Source organism: Podarcis tiliguerta, assembly GCF_965153285.1.
Source record: "Podarcis tiliguerta genome assembly, chromosome: 13".
NCBI lineage: Eukaryota > Metazoa > Chordata > Lepidosauria > Squamata > Lacertidae > Podarcis > Podarcis tiliguerta.
Window position 1 is genome coordinate 18,621,847 of NC_139546.1, and position 17,829 is coordinate 18,639,675.

The following is a 17,829-nucleotide window of genomic DNA, read 5'->3' on the forward strand; positions in this document are numbered from 1 at the left end:
AGGAAACATTAAACCCTCCTTTTGTGTGCGTGTGTACATTTCTCTCCCGCCCCCTCTACAAAAAAAAAAGTGCAGACAATGTTTCTTTAAAAGTCTCCATCTGCAGTTCCCATTAGATGCGCCTCTAAGGTTTCGGGTGATTAATAGCTTGCATGCTTGGCTTGGGTTGGAGGGGTTGTGCATACAGGTTAAGCCCTCCCCCTCGCTCCTCTCTCACATTTCCCTTCCTAAGCTTGTCACTCACACCCCAGCAAAGTATTTAAAAAGTGTTTTCTGGGCTTCAGCACTTCACAGCAAGGAAGCTTCGGGCTTCAAACGCAACAGATGTGAAGTTTCTCCTGTGGAAGCTATGGAGAATTCTGCAGGGTTCCCCCTCACCGGCAAAGCCATGGCAGCGAGCTGCAGAACTGTCTAGCTGCAGAGGACCGGTTTCTTTTCCTGGGCAAAAAGTTAGACCATCGGGCTCCCTTTGCAACTGCGTTTGGAGAGCATCTTAAGAAGCAAGGCTTTCCAACTGCACTCCTAGATGGAGCCACCTGCTGCCAGTAGCTGTATGAGAAACTCTCACCCTACCAATGCGCTCTGGGGTTGCCTTCGAAACCAGCATGCCGAAGGTGGAGGGACCACTGGGCCACACCATTACCCACAAGCCCCCTTTTCGTTCCACCACAAACCGGACTTTGGCATCTACTCGGACTTCTCCAACTCCTGCCTGGCTGCAGCCCCCCAGAGCCTTCCCCGTGACGAGCGAGCTTTCGATGAGCACCACTCTTCTTTCCAGCACCCCGCGTGGCATTTTGCAGCCGCAGAGGGCAGGCGACGTCTGGCGGCCGAGCTGGCTTTGGTCTCCGGAGAGCCAGAGGGCAGTGGCCCAAATGTGGTGGATGCCGCCATTGGCACGAGCGAAGATTACGTCCTGGCAGGGAACGTGGTGAGCGAAACGGAAAAGAAGACTTCCAGAAGGAAAAAAGGGAGCGCAGGTAAGGTGGCGTTTAAGAATCCTAGACTGGTAGAGTTACGTTTCCTCTGAAGGAGCAGGTTCGTAGCTTGAGGGGTATTCCCTGTGTCCTTTCCTGTTGCTCGAGGCTCAGGTGGCCTCAGTGGCCCATAGTGCCTTCCATCAGCTTCGGCTGGTGGCCCAGCTACACCCCCATCTGGACTTTGTTTGTTTGCTTAGTTGTGTCCGACTCTTCGTGACCCCATGGACCAGAGCACGCCAGGCACTCCTGTCTTCCACTGCCTCCCGCAGTTTGGTCAAACTCATGCTGGTAGCTTCGAGAACACTGTCCAACCATCTCGTCCTCTGTCGTCCCCTTCTCCTTGTGCCCTCCATCTTTCCCAGCATCAGGGTCTTTTCCAGGGAGTCTTCTCTTCTCATGAGGTGGCCAAAGTATTGGAGCCTCAGCTTCAGGATCTGCCTATCAGGACAGGGATAGCCTAACTACTGTTGTCTGTGCTCTGGTAACCTCAAGGTTAGATTGCAATGTGTTATACGTAGGGCTGCCTCTGAAGATGGTTCTGAAACTTCAGCTGGTGCAGAATTCAGCGGCCAGGTTGCTCACCAGAGCAGGACGCTTCGAGCATATTATACCGATCCTGGTCTGACTGCCCTGGCTACCAATTAGTTTCCGGGCCCAATTCAAAGTGCTGGTTTTGACCTATAAAGCCTTAAATGGCTCAGGACCGCAATAACTCAAGGACCACCTCTTTCCATATGAACCTACCTGGACCCTGAGAACATCTTCTGAGGCCCTTCTTCATGTGAAGAAGGCCCTTCTTCGAGAGGTACGGAGGGCAGCAACATGAGAACGGGGCCTTCTCTGCAGTGGCTCCCCGTCTGTGGAATGCTCTCCCCAGGGAAGGTCACCTGGCGCCTTCATTATACACCTTTAGGCACCAGGCAAAAACAGTCCTTTTTAACCAGGCCTTTGGTTGATCCAATTTACATCCTATGCCCTTTTAAAATGTGACTCTTTGGGGAGGAGTATTATTGGGTTATTGTTTTTATTTTGAGTTTATATATTGTGATCTGTTTTGTGAACCACCCTGACACCTCCAGGTATAGGGCAGTATAATAATAATAATAATAATAATAATAGTAATAATAATAATAGCTGGAAGGCACCCCAAGGGTCTTCTAGTCCACCCCCCTGCAATGCAGGAAACTCAGATAAAGCATCCATGGCAGATGGCCACCCGACTTCTGCTTAAAAATTTCCAAGGAAGCAGCCCCAAATATATAAAAATCTATGTGTTAGTCTAGTTATGCATCACAGAAAAATGTGGACCACAAAAAGACACAGATTTGCATGCATTTGCTAATTTATATGTAGAGATGCAAGTTTAGAAATGATTACTGTGATTTGAATACAAATCCATCTCACCCTGGCAGAGAAGACAGTGACCAGGTGCCCCATCTGCCTGCTCCATCTGCCGTCCACCTCAACCCACAAAGAGAGGAATTTGCTGCATACTGTCAGACCACTGGTCCAACTCATAGCTGTCAACTTTCAGATTTGAAAATAAGGGATTAGCAGCCTGGAAAATAAGGGATCAGCAGCCTCACCTGTCCCGGGGACAGTCTACGGGATATCTAACAATCCGGGATAGCAGCAGGAAGCAACGGGAAACGGCATTGGAATAAGGGAATTTCCTGCAAAAAAAGGGAAGGTTGACAGCTATGGTCCATCTAGCTCAGGACTGTATACAGTGTTTCAGACTTGGGGTCTCTCCCAGCCTTTCCTGGAGAGACCAGGGATCGAACCTGCAGCCTTCTGCTTGCAAGGTGTGTGATCTGCCACTGAGCTACGCCCATTCCTCTGATTTCCCTTCCTGTACTTTATCTTTAAGGTGCCCTTGGATTGGACGGTACTTCAAAGAGAGGACTGTTCTCTGTGAAGTAGGACACATGGCCACTCTAGTATCTATTACTGATTTGTTTTCATCTGGTCCAGAAACCTTCCTTTCAAAAATAAAATAATTTTTTAAAATCCATTTTTGCCTTTAACGATTACCATCGCAAATGAATCATAATCGTAAACACATAGGCTTCTCTGAATCCCCGGACTCCCTTCCACCCCTCGTTATTCTTTTCCAAATGCATCTTATAATTGTCTCTATATTTTCTTAATACTCCATTCTCACCATAGTTCTCGCTACATTGCAAGTGTTTTCTAAAATGTTTTTAATTGTTTACACAGTGTTCTTTTAAGCACCGTACTTTTCGCTCTATAAGATGCACCAGACCATAAGACACACCTAGTTTTTGGAGGAGGAAAACAAAAAAACCAATATTCTGAATCTCAGAAGCCAGAACAGCAAGAGGGATCTTCCTGTCCTGGCTTCTGGGATAGCTGCGCAGCCTGCATTTGCTCCGTAAGACGCACACACATTTCCCCTTACTTTTTAGGAGGGAAAAAGTGAGTCTTATAGAGCAAAAAATACGGTAACTTATAAATTTCCCCCTATTCTTTATTAAACTTGTTATCTTCTTGATTTTTGATCTTCCCGGTCATTTTCGCCACTTCAGCATAGTCCATCATCTTTGTCAGCCATTCTTCTCCAGTAGGTACTTTATCTTCCTTCCATCTTTGGGCAGAAACCTTGCAAACAGTTCGGAATGTAGACCAAAAACTCTCTGGCATATTAATCATGATAATGATTATGAAAGGAAACAAGACATCATAGAACAGAGATTAAGCAAAACAAGTGGTGGGAAATGCACTAAAATGAATTCCACGTTAGAGAATCCTGCAGTCCTTCAGATTTTGCTGGACTCCATCTCCCATCATTCCTGACTGCAGCTGATGGGAGCTGGAGTCCAAGAATGTATTGAGGACTCCAGGTTCCCCCAGCCCCGGCCTATCACGGAACAACAAGATTTCAACAGGCCCATCTAAAAGCCAATCATAAGAGGAGGTGGACTAATGAGCTTCTTGGGGGAAAGGGAATTCCACAATGTGGGTCCCCTACATAGCTGTCAACGTTTCCCCTTTTTTAAGGGAAATTCCCTTATTCCGAATAGGATTCCTCGCAAGAAAAGGGAAACGTTGACAGCTATGGTCCCCTACAGAAAAGGGCCCTTTCTGGCAGCCCAGCCAGCCAATTGGATGGCAATGGGAAGCAGAGCATGGCCTGCAGTGTCCAATGGACCACAGGGGGTGGGCCGGTTCCTGTGAGAGAAGGTGACCCTGCCCTGCCTTTGGACTGGTGGCAATATTGGGTTAAAGCGCCAGGGCACCTCTTCTCGACAAACGATTCTGAAATGGATTTCAAGTGTGATGGCTTCTCTCCCACCAAGAGTCTTGGAAAGTGCAGCTCCGAGATTATGCTTAGGTATCCTTTCTAGAAGATTCTAGAAAGGCGAATCTTCTTCTGTGAAATAGCCGCCATTGCAGATGTTGTTTCACATCATGGAGATGATCGCAACTCCAGATTTTGCATGCAAAGTCTAGTTAAAAGACAACAGTAATAAAGCACAGAGTTCGGCTTATGAGCCAAAGGAGCAAGAAAGGAAGGCAGGCGTTTAGATTATCTAAAATAAAAACATCCCTGATTGCCTCTGGAGATGAGAGTGAGACTATCTCCAGTCTGCAGTCATTACAAATAAGCTTCCCAGGTTGCAACTCAAAGATGGTGTGTAACGTCCTTTAAATGTCACATGTTTTCAAGAGACCATGCAACTTTGGCTGCCCCTCCCCTCTTTTCCCATTGGTCCCCTTCCTTGTCTACTTCCTGTGACTCCTTTGGGATGGAATCAGATTCCTGCTTGCTATAGCAGGCCCAGGAAAAGTGTGGGCAAGGGGACTAATGGCTGAGAAACCTGTGGCCCTCCAGGTGCTGCTGGACTACAAGTCCCATCTTCACTGACCATTGGCCATGCTAGCTGGGGCTGATGGGAAATGGAGTCCATCAACATCTGGAGGGCTGCAAAGCTTCCCCATCCCTGGGATGATGCATCAGGAGGACCAACAGCTGCACCATCCTACAAAGCCTCGTGAATCATCCCCACCGGAATATGAGACACCCCTAGACCACAACTTGGCAACTCTAGTTACAGTACTCAACGCACACAGATAGATGCTGAGGTTCGAGCTTGCCTTGAAAACATGCCCTCTGGCCTGAAAGTTCTGCCTGGCAGGACAGGCCAAATGCTCAAGCAATGCATTAGCTGCCCTATCAGAATTGTGTAGGTCTGTTGAATGACAGCATCTGTCTTAGCTACATAGACAACCACACCTTGCCCCATAACCTTTGAAACAATGCACAAGGAAGCACATGTCTAGCTTGGAGGCAAGGAAGCTGGTTCTTTCAGGGCAGACAACACATGATCTCTTCTGCTGGCAGCCAGTGAAGGCCCTGCAGAGCAGCTGCCAGTCAGAATAGGTGCTATAGGGAAGGGCTGTCATGAGCCTTGGGGAGCCCTGGCACGACCCGTTGGCATTGCTGCCTCCATGGCATTACCACCCTCTCTTGCCATCATAAAAACACAGGACAAACTCTTCTCTCCCCTAATAAGCAAAAGCTCTTTGAGGTGAATTTTCATTACTCTGGGACAATAACACCAGGTAACTGAAAATAATAACAACCACCACATCATAGTGGTAATAAAATAACAGCTTAAGACAGTGGTTCTCAAAGGGTGTGGCATACCACACCAATGGCAGGAGAGGATGGCAAGTGTGGCAGGAAAATTCATCAATATTATATTTTGGGAATGATTCGTGTTCTTACATGGCTGTGTTGTTTTATACAGTGGTACCTCGGGTTACAGACGCTTCAGGTTACAGACTCCGCTAACCCAGAAATAGTGCCTCGGGTTAAGAACTTTGCTTCAGGATGAGAACAGAAATCACGCTTCAGCGGCAGCAGGAGGCTGCATTAGCTAAAGTGGTACCTCAGGTTAAGAACAGTTTCAGGTTAAGAATGATTTAAGTTCTTAAGCCGAGGTACCACTGTAGTTTCTGGGTGTCCCACGATCATATTATAAAGTTGTTGTGTTCCAGCACATGCTAAGAGTTGCTTCTTTTTGTTTCCCAAAAAGAAAACTGGTGTGCTGTGAGCAAATGTTTATTCTGAAAGTGTGGGCCAGAGGAAAAAAAGTTTGAGAACCACTGGTTTAAGACAACAAATCTGAGTAGGCTTAGAGAAGTCCTATGAGCAGGTAAATTTATTTTTCTCTAGCAGCAAAAATAGCAGCTGGTTTTTGTGTGTGTATGTGTGTGTGTGTGTGCAGGAAAGAAGTCAGAGAAATGCTACAGGAAGGAAGGGGAACCTATTTTCTCAGGTTCTGTTGCTCCAGTTCAATTCAGACCCTGGCCTCCTGGCAATGCAGACACCTGGTTTAAAACAGAATATCAGGAGACCCAAACATTAATCCTTTATCCAATCATGGATTTCCCACACCAAATGTAGCCAGAACCCAATATGCCCTCACAAATGAGAAGTGGCTCAGGAATCTTGCTGTGGCAGGTGACTGATGTCCCCACAGTGCCCTGGGCCAGCGCAGGATTTGGGTATTGCGGGGCTGTTCCAGTGAATGGAATGGGTGGGGGCAGATTATCCATCACGTTTGTTGATGCTACTGCTGTTCATGGGCACCATCACTGCTGGGAAGCCTGCTGGCTTCACTGGGGTGGGGTGGTCACCGTGGAAAGGCTGGGGCCTCCCTCACACCTGGCACTGTCCGTGGATTAGGTCTGGTATAAGACAGCGTTCTTTGTTCCTTCCTAAATTCAATCCTTCCTCCTGGACGGAAAACACATGCAGTCATTTTCAGGGGATTTGAAGGCTAGATAGCATGAGCGGTCGTATCGTTTAATCCAGACTTGTACCGCGGGCCAGGAAAATACAGCCAGCAGCTCCCTGTGAGGCCCAAAAATGTTGTGGCTGAGAGGACGGTTTAGGCAGAAATCCCAGCCCACATCCAGGACCTGCTTTATGTTAGAGAGTGTTCTGAAAAAGAGAGTTGCTTGACACTGAGCTTGTTTTTGGGTCTCCCCTAGGCATCTGCTTGGCTCTAGATCAGCCTTTTTCAACCTGTGGGTCCCCAAAAGTTGTTGGACTACAACTCCCATCATCCCTAGCTAGCAAGGCCAGAGTGCAAGGATGATGGGAGTTGTAGTCCAACAACATCTGGGGACCCAGAGGTTGAGAACGGCTGCTCTAGATGGACCACTGGCTTGCTCTAGCAGGCTTTTCTCGTGGTTGAGTTTGAGACTGATCCTGTTCTGGACACTGAGGTTTGGTTCTGTGGGATGGGTTGAAAAGCACCCATGTGTGTTGGGTTGAACAGACTTTCAAAATCCTGTCCTTGGCAGCAAAACCAGAAGCCTAGGAATGAGGCTGCAAAGCCTCCTTTGAGCAAATCTAGCTACAAAGCAAGCTGGCTTCCCCCTCCTCACAAAGCTTGAGAATGAATAAGGCAACAATCTGGGGAGCAAGTTCAAAAATAAGATTTGCTTGCTTTATAATGATGCATTGGTCCACAGCAAAGGCAGCAGTAAAAACTATGCAGGCAAAATACTTACATTTGCAGCATAACCAGGAAGTGTCTGGGACCTAAGTACGTAAGAGAGAGGAAGAGGAAGTACTCTGTGCTCCTTCCTCTCCAGGAGAGAGGGGAAATGACACCGCACAGAACCCCCTCTAGCAATCGCATTTCTATGGTCTGAGTATCTGCCTATCAGCAATACAGCTCAGTGGATTTAACCCCTTCTTATGCTAACTAGCAAGAATACACATTTGTTGGGATTGGCTGCTAATCTCCCACAGGTTCTGGAATATGTGTGATCCTGATGATGAAGAAAATGTATCGAGCCATAGAAGAGGGCCCTTCCCTCATCACCAAACATACCAGAGTGAATTCCCCATACCTTGGGCCCGTTCTTTAACCATCTTGATTTGTGAATGCTGGCTAAGACAGGAATGAGGAACCTGTGTCTGGACTATAAATGCTATCATTCCTGGCCACTGGCCATGCTGGCTGGAGCTGATGGGATGTTAAGCCTGTTAAATTCAATAGGACTACTCTGGGTAAAATTTAGCTGCATGCTACTCCCTGTTTTTCACCCAGAGACCCTACCAATGAACTCGGATTGCTTGATCTTTGCATTTCTTTCATTATTTAATAATGTATTTATTGGATCTGCATGCTGCCCTTCATCCGGAGAACACAGGGCAGTTCACAGCATAAAAATACAAAACGAGAACACAAAATACCGTATTTTTCGCCCTATAGGACGCACCTAGATTTGGGGGGGGGGAAATAAAGGAAATATTTTTTATTCCCCCCCCCCAAAGCGTGGGGCTGGGGCGGGGGAAGCCCGAGCTTCCCCCGATCCCAGCCCCCAGAACGGGAGCCAGGGCGATGCCGAAGCTGCGGGCAGCTTCAGCGTCGCTCTGGGAACTTGCGCGGCTGGGGGAGGGGGAAGCCCTCCGCCAGACTCCAAACCACCTCGGGAGACAGCGGGATGGCGTGCTTCGCCTCCCCGCTGTCCCCTGAGCTTGCGGGGCTGGCGGCAGGGAGAAGCACGCTTCTCCCCACCGCCAGCCTCCAAACCACATCGGGAGACAGCGGGATGGCGCGCTGCGCCTCCCCGCTGTCCCCCGAGCTTGTGGGGTTGGCGGTGGGGCTCTCCAGGCTTCAGCGAAAGCCTGCATTCACCCCATAGGACGCACACACATTTCCCCTTCATTTTTGGAGGGGAAAAAGTGTGTCCTATAGGGCGAAAAATACGGTACATAATAAAAACAAGAACAGAAACCAATATCCCCCACACAAATACATGTAAAATGGCATAAAAGGTTAATTGGCCAAAGGCCTGTTTATAGGGAAACGTTTTCACCTGGCACCTAAAGATATGTAATGAAGGCGTGAGGCGAGCCTCTCTGGGGAGAGCATCTCACAAATGGGGAGCCACTGCAGAAAAGGTCCATTCTTGTGTTGCCGGCCTTCAGACCTCTCGGGGAGGAGGCATTGGAAGAAGGGCCTCAGGTGATGGTCACAGGGTTTGTGTCAGTTCATATGGAGAGAGGCGGTCCTTCAGGTATTGCGGTTCTTGAACCATGCCAATTCTCTTTCCTCTAAAAGGTAAAGGTACCTCCTGACCATTAGGTCCAGTTGTGGACGACTCTGGGGTTCCACGCTCATCTCACTTTCCTGGCTGAGGGAGCCGGCGTTTGTCCGCAGACAGCTTCTGGGTCATGTGGCCAGCATGACTAAGCTGCTTCTGGCGAACCAGAGCGGCACACGGAAACGCCGTTTACCTTCCCGCCGGAGTGGTACCTATTTATCTACTTGCACTTTGATGTGCTTTTGAACTGCTCGGTTGGCAGGAGCAGGGACCGAGCAACGGGAGCTCACCCTGTCACAGGGATTCGAACTGCTGACCTTCCGATCGGCAAGGTCTAGGCTCTGTGGTTTAGACCACAGTGCCACCCGCGTCCCTCTCTTTCCCCTAGTGGGCTCACTTTGCTTCCACAAGGAATGTTTCTGTCCTTTCCCTCTTCCAGAAAGCCAGGACACAGGTGGCGGGGGCAGCAGCAGCAGCAGCACAAAAGCAGAAGTCAGCAGCTCCAAAGCAAGGAAGGAACGCACCGCCTTCACCAAGGACCAGTTGCGGGAGCTGGAGGCAGAATTTGCACACCACAACTACCTGACGAGGCTCCGGAGATACGAGATTGCGGTGAACCTCGACTTGACGGAAAGACAGGTGAAGCTCCTCTGCTCCAGTGGCCCCTTGAGGCTGGGCAGCCTCCTCTCCAGCTTTGGGCAACGATGCCTGGAGGCAATGGTGGAGAGAAGAGGGAAAATATTGGGAGAATGTTCATTTACTACCTGCTCAAGTACAGTGGTACCTCAGATTAATAACTTAATTTGTTCCGGAGGTCTGTTCTAGATATAGGGTGCCTACATTCTGCATGTGCAAATGGCTTTAGATACCTATTAGGGTCCATAAATTACCATATAGCATATACAGTGTGCTCGGAAGTGTACTGGATGCTTAAACAAGTACAATGGTACCTCGGGTTAAGAACTTAATTCGTTCCAGAGGTCCGTTCTTAACCTGAAACAGTTCTTAACCTGAGGTACCACTTTAGCTAATGGGGCCTCCCACTGCCACTGTGCCACTGGAGCACGATTTCTGTTCTCATCCTGAAGCAAAGTTCTTAACCCAAGGTACTATTTCCAGGTTAGCGGAGTCTGTAACCTGAAGCGTCTGTAACCTGAAGCATCTGTAACCCGAGGTACCACTGTACACTGATTCATCTACCAAAAACAAAAAACAAACCCCACAATCACAAGGCCAATTCACCCAACACAACACCTTATTATTATTATTATTATTTATACCCCACTCATCTGGCTGGGTTTCCCCAGCCACCCTGGGTGGCTCCCAACAGAATATATAAAAAAGCGACAAAACATCAAACATTAAAAACTTCCCCAAAGAGGGCTGCCTTCAGATGTCTTCTAAAAGTCAGATAGTTGTTTATGTCCTTGACATCTGATGGGAGGGCGTTCCACAGGGTGGGCGCCACTACTGAGAAGGCCCTCTGCCTGGTTCCCTGTAACCTCATCTCGCAGGGAGGGAACCGCCAGAAGGCCCTCAGTGCTGGACCTCAGTGGGGGTGGAGACGCTCCATCAAGTATACTGGGCTGACGCCGTTTAGGGCTTCAAAGGTCAGCACCAACACTTTGAATTGTGCTCGGAAATGTACTGGGAACCAATGTAGGTCTTTCAGGGCCTGTGTTATATGGTCTTGACGGCCTTCCTATATAGAATCACAGAGCTGAAAATGGGAATAGGAGGATCTGTGAATTTCAGGTCTGCTCTTTTTCTCATTTCACCAATCTTAAACTCGGTTCTCCACATTGGCATCTTACTCGGGGGTTCACTTCCAGGTGTTCCACATATTCACAAAAACGGCATGTACCCAAAGCCTTTGATCTGCCCCCAAGGCTAGTGGGTGAGGGGAAGAGAGGGAATCCTCAGTGCTTCCAAGCTCTCTGCCTTATTTGTATTTACAGTGGTACCTCCGGTTGCGGACGGGATCCGTTCCAGAGGTCCGGTCGGATCCTGAGGTTTCCGCAACCTGAGAACCGCTTCTGCCCATGCGCGGACTGCTTCTGCACATGCACACCCGGCGAAACCCAGTAAAATACTTCTGGGTTTGCCGCGCGTGCATCCCGAAGTTTACAGAACCAGAGGGTTTTGTAAATGGAGGTATGACTGTAATTGGCACAATTACAACCAGTCTGTCTTCAACTGTGTATGGTTGAAATGGCGCAAGTTAAACAAGTGTACAGTGGTACCTCAGGTTAAGTACTTAATTCGTTCCGGAGGTCCGTTCTTAACCTGAAACTGTTCTTAACCTGAGGTACCACTTTAGCTAATGGGGCCTCCTGCTGCTGCCGCGCCGCCAGAGCATGATTTCTGATCTCATCCTGAAGCAAAGTTCTTAACCCGAGGTACTATTTCTGGGTTGGCGGAGTCTGTAACCTGAAGCGTCTATAACCTGAAGTGTATGTAACCTGAAGTGTATGTAACCCGAGGTACCACTGTAAATTCAACAACTATTCAGTGCAGATTTCTCTCAATACGAACATTCTTGCAAGCAATTTCCCTTAATGTGATGCATGATTTATATTCACTAATACAGTGGTACCTTGGTAGTCAAACGACTTGGCTCCCAAGCAAATTGGCTCCCAAACACCGCAGACCCAGAATTGCGAACGTTTTCTGGAAGCCGGACGTCCGAACGTGGCTTCCGGTTGAGTGCAGGAAGTTCCTGCAGCAATTTGGAAGCCGTGCCTTGGTTTTTGAACCTTTTCGGGAGTCGAATGGACTCCCAGAACGATTAAATTCAAGAACCAAGGTACCACTGTACATGCAGTCTTATGCACACTCGACCCTAGTAAAAGGTAAAGGTACCCCTGCCCGTTCGGGCTAGTCTTGCCAGACTCTAGGGTTGTGCGCTCATCTCACTCTATAGGCCGGGAGCCAGCGCTGTCTGCAGACACTTCCGGGTCACATGGCCAGTGTGACAAGCTGCATCTGGCGAGCCAGCGCAGCACACGGAACGCTGTTTACCTTCCCGCTAGTAAGCGGTCCCTATTTATCTACTTGCACCCGGAGGTGCTTTCGAACTGCTAGGTTGGCAGGTGCTGGGACCGAATGACGGGAGCGCACCCTGCCATGGGGATTCGAACCGCCGACCATGTGATCGGCAAGTCCTAGGCGCTGAGGCTTTAACCCACAGTGCCACCTGCATCCCCACACTTGACCCTAGCCGGTGCAAATTTTTGGGGGGACAAGTGGCTAGAGAACTGCATTGCAAAATTCGGAAAAGTGTGAATTTGCAAGGGCTGTGTTTGCATGCCTGCAAGCTCAGCTTAATCCTCTCCCTCTTCTCGCACAGGTCAAAGTGTGGTTTCAGAACCGCAGGATGAAATGGAAACGTGTGAAAGGTGGGCAGCCGGTGTCACCCCAGGACCACAGCCTGGAAGACATGGACTCAGCTGCTTCTCCCAGCTCAGAGTAGCCCTGTACACAGTGTCTCAGAAGGCCTGGACCAATCTCTTGGCATCATCACAGCCCAGATGGTCTGCTCTCTCCCTAAGACTTTGCAAGAGTTGGCTGAAGAAGGAGCAGTATCGGAAGAGACCTGGCCTTGCTTTCCCAGGTAGATCTGGGCTCTTTACTTCCTTCCTTCTTATCTCTGACGGAATTGCTTTTCACAAGCCACCAACAAGGGAAATCAAGGCACGGATGGCTTCCCAATCATTCTAAGGCTGCAGACATGACATTGTTAGAACCATGAAGCGAGCATGTACGTTGTGTTTGCTCCCAACTTAGCATCCCTCTCCAGGATCACATTCTGGAAAACAGCAACAAGCCGACGTTTCGAGTTTGCAGCAGAAGGAGGCTAGACCACCCAGGAGGTCACCGAAAAAATCTTACAGCCGGTCTCTCGAGCTCCCCAGAAGAAAAAGTGTGCATATAGAATTGCCTTAGGCAGTTTCAAATCCCACTGCGAAGTGTTATAGATCGCCCCTAGTACTATATTATCTTCCACCATTAAAAGAAATAAAACGATCAGTCCTTGCCAAGGGCTGGACAAGAATCTGCACTCCCAGAATGTGTCAAGAATTGCCACTTTCTTGCCTATGATTAATAGGCTGCTTTGTTGCTTGGAAGTGTGTGCTGTGAATTTTGATCCCTGCTGCTCACCGCACCTCCCTGCAAAAACCACTTGAAGAGCTCGGATCTCTCTCAGTAATTACAGGGCAGCTACAGTGGTACCCTGGTTCTCAAACTTAATCTGTTGCGGAAGTCCGTTCCAAAACCAAAGCGTTCCAAAACCAAGGCACACTTTCCCATAGAAAGTAATGCAAAATGGATTAATCTGTTCCAGACATGTAAAAACAACCCCTAAAATAGCAATTTAACATGAATTTTACTATCTAACGAGGCCATTGGTCCATAAAATGAAAGCAATAATCAATGTGCTTTACTATAAAATAAGATGGTACTGTAGATGATAAAAAATGAAATTCTTATTTTTTCTTACCTGCACCGATGATAGTCATTGTTTGGATGGGGGAGGGGGAATTTTATTCATTTCCCCAGCCATACAATCAATCAATCAATCAGTAGCTGAACTAGGTTCCACACTTGCACAAAAACAAGTTAACAGAAAAAGCCTCAAAAACAAAAACGCAAAATAAATAGCAAAAACAAAAGCACCAAACGTAATCCGTTCCGGAAGTCTGTTTGACTTCCGAAATGTTCGAAAACCAAGGCGAAGCTTCTGATTGGTGCAGGCGCCCCAGAAACAATAGCCAACAGCCGCATCGGATGTTCGGCTTCCGAAAAACGTTCATATACTAGAACACTTACTTCCGGGTTTTCGGTGTTTGGGAACCAAGACGTTTGAGAACCAAGGTACCACTGTACTTGGTTGTGCAACAGTTCTGCAGATTTGGGGGACTCTGCATTTTGATTCCTTCTCTTGGTCGTCCAGGCCTTTCTCTGCTTCTAACATAAACCTGAAGTCTATATACAGGAACTGAGATGACACTGTACTGATAAATTATAAAAAGGAGGGTTGGGTTTGTTCATAGGTGTCTGTAGCCTGCTTCTGTTTGTGACATGAGCTGGCCAGTGCGGGGGTTCCTCTAGGCTGGTGTTTTACCATGGTTGTATTCTGCAACGCATTTCTGACACAAGGATAGTGCGCTACACAATCGCAGAATTGCCAAGCTGGAAGGGGTCTAGGCCAACCCCCTGGAATGCAGGAAATCACAGCTAATTAGCGGTGGGTTCATTCTGCTCTGGTTTGTTCCAGCGATGCTTCCCCAATGCTATGACGCTATCCCTGTCCGGAAGGGGCTATAGAGCAACAAAAGCGGAAGAAAAAGTAAACTAGAAAGTTTGCGGTGTTAAAAGTTGTGAGATTTCCGCAGGAAGTGACTGGAGATGAAGCGGTTTGACTGCCCAGTGCTGGATTTATGTATAAGCTAAACAAGCTATAGCTTAGGCCCCCACAAAATTTAAAGGGGGGAAAACTGGATGTACATTTCCAAAATATAAGATAAAAAGCAAACAAAATAAAACCGACATACAGCAACGGTGTTTTGTGTTGTGTAGGCTCCTGTGATGTAAGAAATGGGCTCTGCCTGCTCCCTAAAATGTCACTGGTTTGCTCATTTCTAACAGCGACAATTTGTTGTTGACAAAGGACAACTGGACATATAAAGGGCCCCATTACCTTCAGTAGCTTAGGGCCTCATCAAACCTAAATCTGGCCCTGTGACTGCCCCAAAACCTCTGCAGGCCCAAACAGTATTGAAAGCAGGATTGCGTGTAATAATAGCATCTGGACACAGATCATGTAAAGTAAAGGTAAAGGGACCCCTGACCATTAGGTCTAGTCATGGCCGACTCTGGGGTTGCGGTGCTCATCTCGCTTTATTGGCCGAGGGAGCTGGCGTACAGCTTCCGGGTCATGTGGCCAGCATGACTAAGCTGCTTCTGGCGAACCAGAGCAACACACAGAAACGCCATTTTCCTTCCCGTGAGAGCAGTACCTATTTATCTACTTGCACTTTGACGTGCTTTTGAACTGCTAGGTTGGCAGTAGCAGGGACCGAGCAACGGGAGCCCACTCCGTTGCGGGGATTCGAACCGCCAACCTTCTGATTGGCAAGTCCTAGGCTCTGTGGTTTAACCCACAGCGCCACCCACGCCCCATGTCCCTCATGAGTACACTGTAAAAAGGATGTCTGGAGGGGCCCTGGCTATTTCTGTTTTAGTGCAGAGAACTTGTCACATCTGTGAATTTGTCGTGCTGTTTGCTGATTCGGATGTAGCTTTGGTCTTGCCCCATAACAGATCGCTTTGTCGCACCTCCACCAGTCTGCTTGTCAGAAGGCTTAAAAATAAAATAAAATAAAACCTAGCTTGCTGGCCACAGGGGACCACTGGAGAGAACGAAACTGACCATCTGCAGCTCGCTCTTGTTGCTTGCATGGCATCGGAAAACCAGAACCGTCCCTGGTCAACGTCAGCCAGGGGTAGGTACGTGTTGCACACGGAAGGAGCAGCAGGAAAGTGCTTAGTCGGCAAATAGCGTGGGATGACTCATGCAAGCAGAGATGGGATTGGGAAGCCAATAAGCCCCAAGGGTCACTGCTAGCTTGACCCAGGAGGAAATTACTTCCTGACCACAGAAGCATGTCAGCCCTGGAGCATGAGCAAAGCAGATTGGGGGGGGGGGGGAGGAAATGTAATGGGGTGAGTGCTTTGCGTACTACCAAAACCTGTCTCTTGTTGTAGCGGCCGCAGGATGCTCTGGGAATAGTCAAGGTGGTGCCCTCCATATACTATAATAATAATAATAATGATTTATTATTTATACCCCGCCCATCTGGGTCGGTTTCCCCAGCCACTCTGGGTGGCTTCCAACAGAATATTAAAATACAATAATCTATTAAACATTAAAAGCTTCCCTAAACAGGGCTGCCTTCAGATGTCTTCTAAAAGTCTGGTAGTTGTTTTTCTCTTTGACATCTGGTGGGAGGGCATTCCACAGGGTGGGTGCCACTACCGAGAAGGCCCTCTGCCTGGTTCCCTGTAGCCTCACTTCTCGCAGCGAGGGAACCACCAGAAGGCCCTTGGCACTGGACCTCAGTGTCCGGGCAGAACGATGGAGGTGGAGACGCTCCTTCAGGTATACTGGACTGAGGCCGTTTAGGGCCTTAAAGGTCAGCACCAACACTTTGAACTGTGCTTGGAAGCGTACTGGGAGCCAATGTAGGTCTTTCAAGACCGGTGTTATGTGGTCTCGGCAGCTGCACCCAGTCACCAGTCTAGCTGACGCATTCTGGATTAGTTGTAGTTTCTGGGTCACCTTCAAAGGTAGCCCCACGCAGAGCGCATTGCAGTAGTCCAAGCGGGAGATAACCAGAGCATGCACTCCAAGTCCCATCAGCCTTTAGCCAGCGCAGCTGTAAATGCAATAAAACACAATATATCCCACCTTTCCCCACAAGGAGCTTAAGGTGGAGTACAAAGAATTGCAGGGGGACCCGGAGGGTCATCCAGACCGACCCCCTGCAATGCAGGAGTCTCATTCCTGGTGCTCCTCCTGCAATCCCCACAACAACCTTGCGAGGTAGGTCAGGCTGAGAGGCCATGACTGGCTCAAAGTCACCCAGTGAGCTTCATGGCCAAGTGTAGATTTGAACCCTGGTCTCCCAAGACCTTTGTCTGACATGCCAAACACTACACTGTGATAGGAATTTTGAGGTCTTAGATATATGTTAAATGTTCATAAGTGTACCAAGCAAACACGTACATAGATATATGAACCACATGTCTGAAAACCCCACAGAAAAAAAGTCCTGAACAAATTGACCTCAATTATTTCTCTGCAAGGTCCAAGTAGGAAACCTCCCCATTGTTTTTTCCCTTCACAAATCCTGTCTTAAGGGCACATTTAAGATATGAATTGGGGCATGGGTGGCGCTGTGGGTTAAACCACAGAGCCCAGGGCTTGCCGATCAAAAGGTCGGCGGTTCGAATCCCCATGATGGGGTGAGCTCCTGTTGCTCGGTCCCTGCTCCTGCCAACCTAGCAGTTCGAAAGCATGTCAAAGTGCAAGTAGATAAATAGGTACCGCTCCAGCGGGAAGGTAAACAGCGTTTTCGTGTGCTGTTCTGGTTCGCCAGAAGCGGCTTAGTCCTGCTGGCCACATGACCCGGAAGCTGCACACCGGCTCCCTCGGCCAATAAAGCAAGATGAGCGCCGCAACCCCAGAGTCGTCCGCGACTGGACCTAATGGTCAGGGGTCCCTTTACCCTTTACCTTTAAGATATGAATAGGGTGTGAGCCTGTGACCTGACCCAGGAACTAAGTATTTATCATTACAAAAGACTGGCCAGGCTCCCCAGCGTATCCAATCAAGTAAGAATGGTATCCAATCAAGTACAGTAACCTGCCAGACAGGAGATAAACAACATTCAAATTTCTATTTTAGACCACCTTTTCTGTGATGTAGGTATCTAGCGGGTGGTCTTAGGTTACACCCCTTCTGTGATGTATGTATGATGCATGGAGGGGTGGTCTTGAGCTCCAGGGCAGGGAATTTAAAATGTCTATACAGTGGTGCCTCGCAAGACGAAATTAATTCGTTCTGCGAGTTTTTTCGTTCTACGAGTTTTTTCGTCTTGCGAAGCACCAATGTGTATTGACGGTTTCCCATAGGAATGCATTGGCGGTTTAAAAAAAAAAGGCGCAAGATGTTTTGTCTTGCGAAGCAAGC

At 48.4% G+C, this 17,829-nt stretch overlaps 1 protein-coding gene and 1 long non-coding RNA gene across 2 annotated transcripts in view; one reads left to right on the plus strand and one right to left on the minus strand.

The window, feature by feature from the left end:
* Positions 1-231: 231 nt before the first annotated feature.
* On the plus strand, positions 232-13,960 carry MEOX1 (mesenchyme homeobox 1). The gene is made up of 3 exons (XM_083408357.1): positions 232-980; positions 9,514-9,713; positions 12,424-13,960. Exons 1-3 carry the CDS (start codon positions 527-529, stop codon positions 12,544-12,546), a joined length of 777 nt encoding a protein of 258 aa, XP_083264483.1. The 5' UTR covers positions 232-526; the 3' UTR covers positions 12,547-13,960.
* LOC310661854 overlaps positions 11,348-17,829 on the minus strand; it is a 292,087-nt gene continuing 285,605 nt past the window's right edge. Inside the window, exon 3 of the long non-coding RNA XR_014504145.1 lies at positions 11,348-11,410. This is a non-coding gene — a long non-coding RNA (uncharacterized lncRNA). The remainder of the gene's footprint in view (positions 11,411-17,829) is intronic.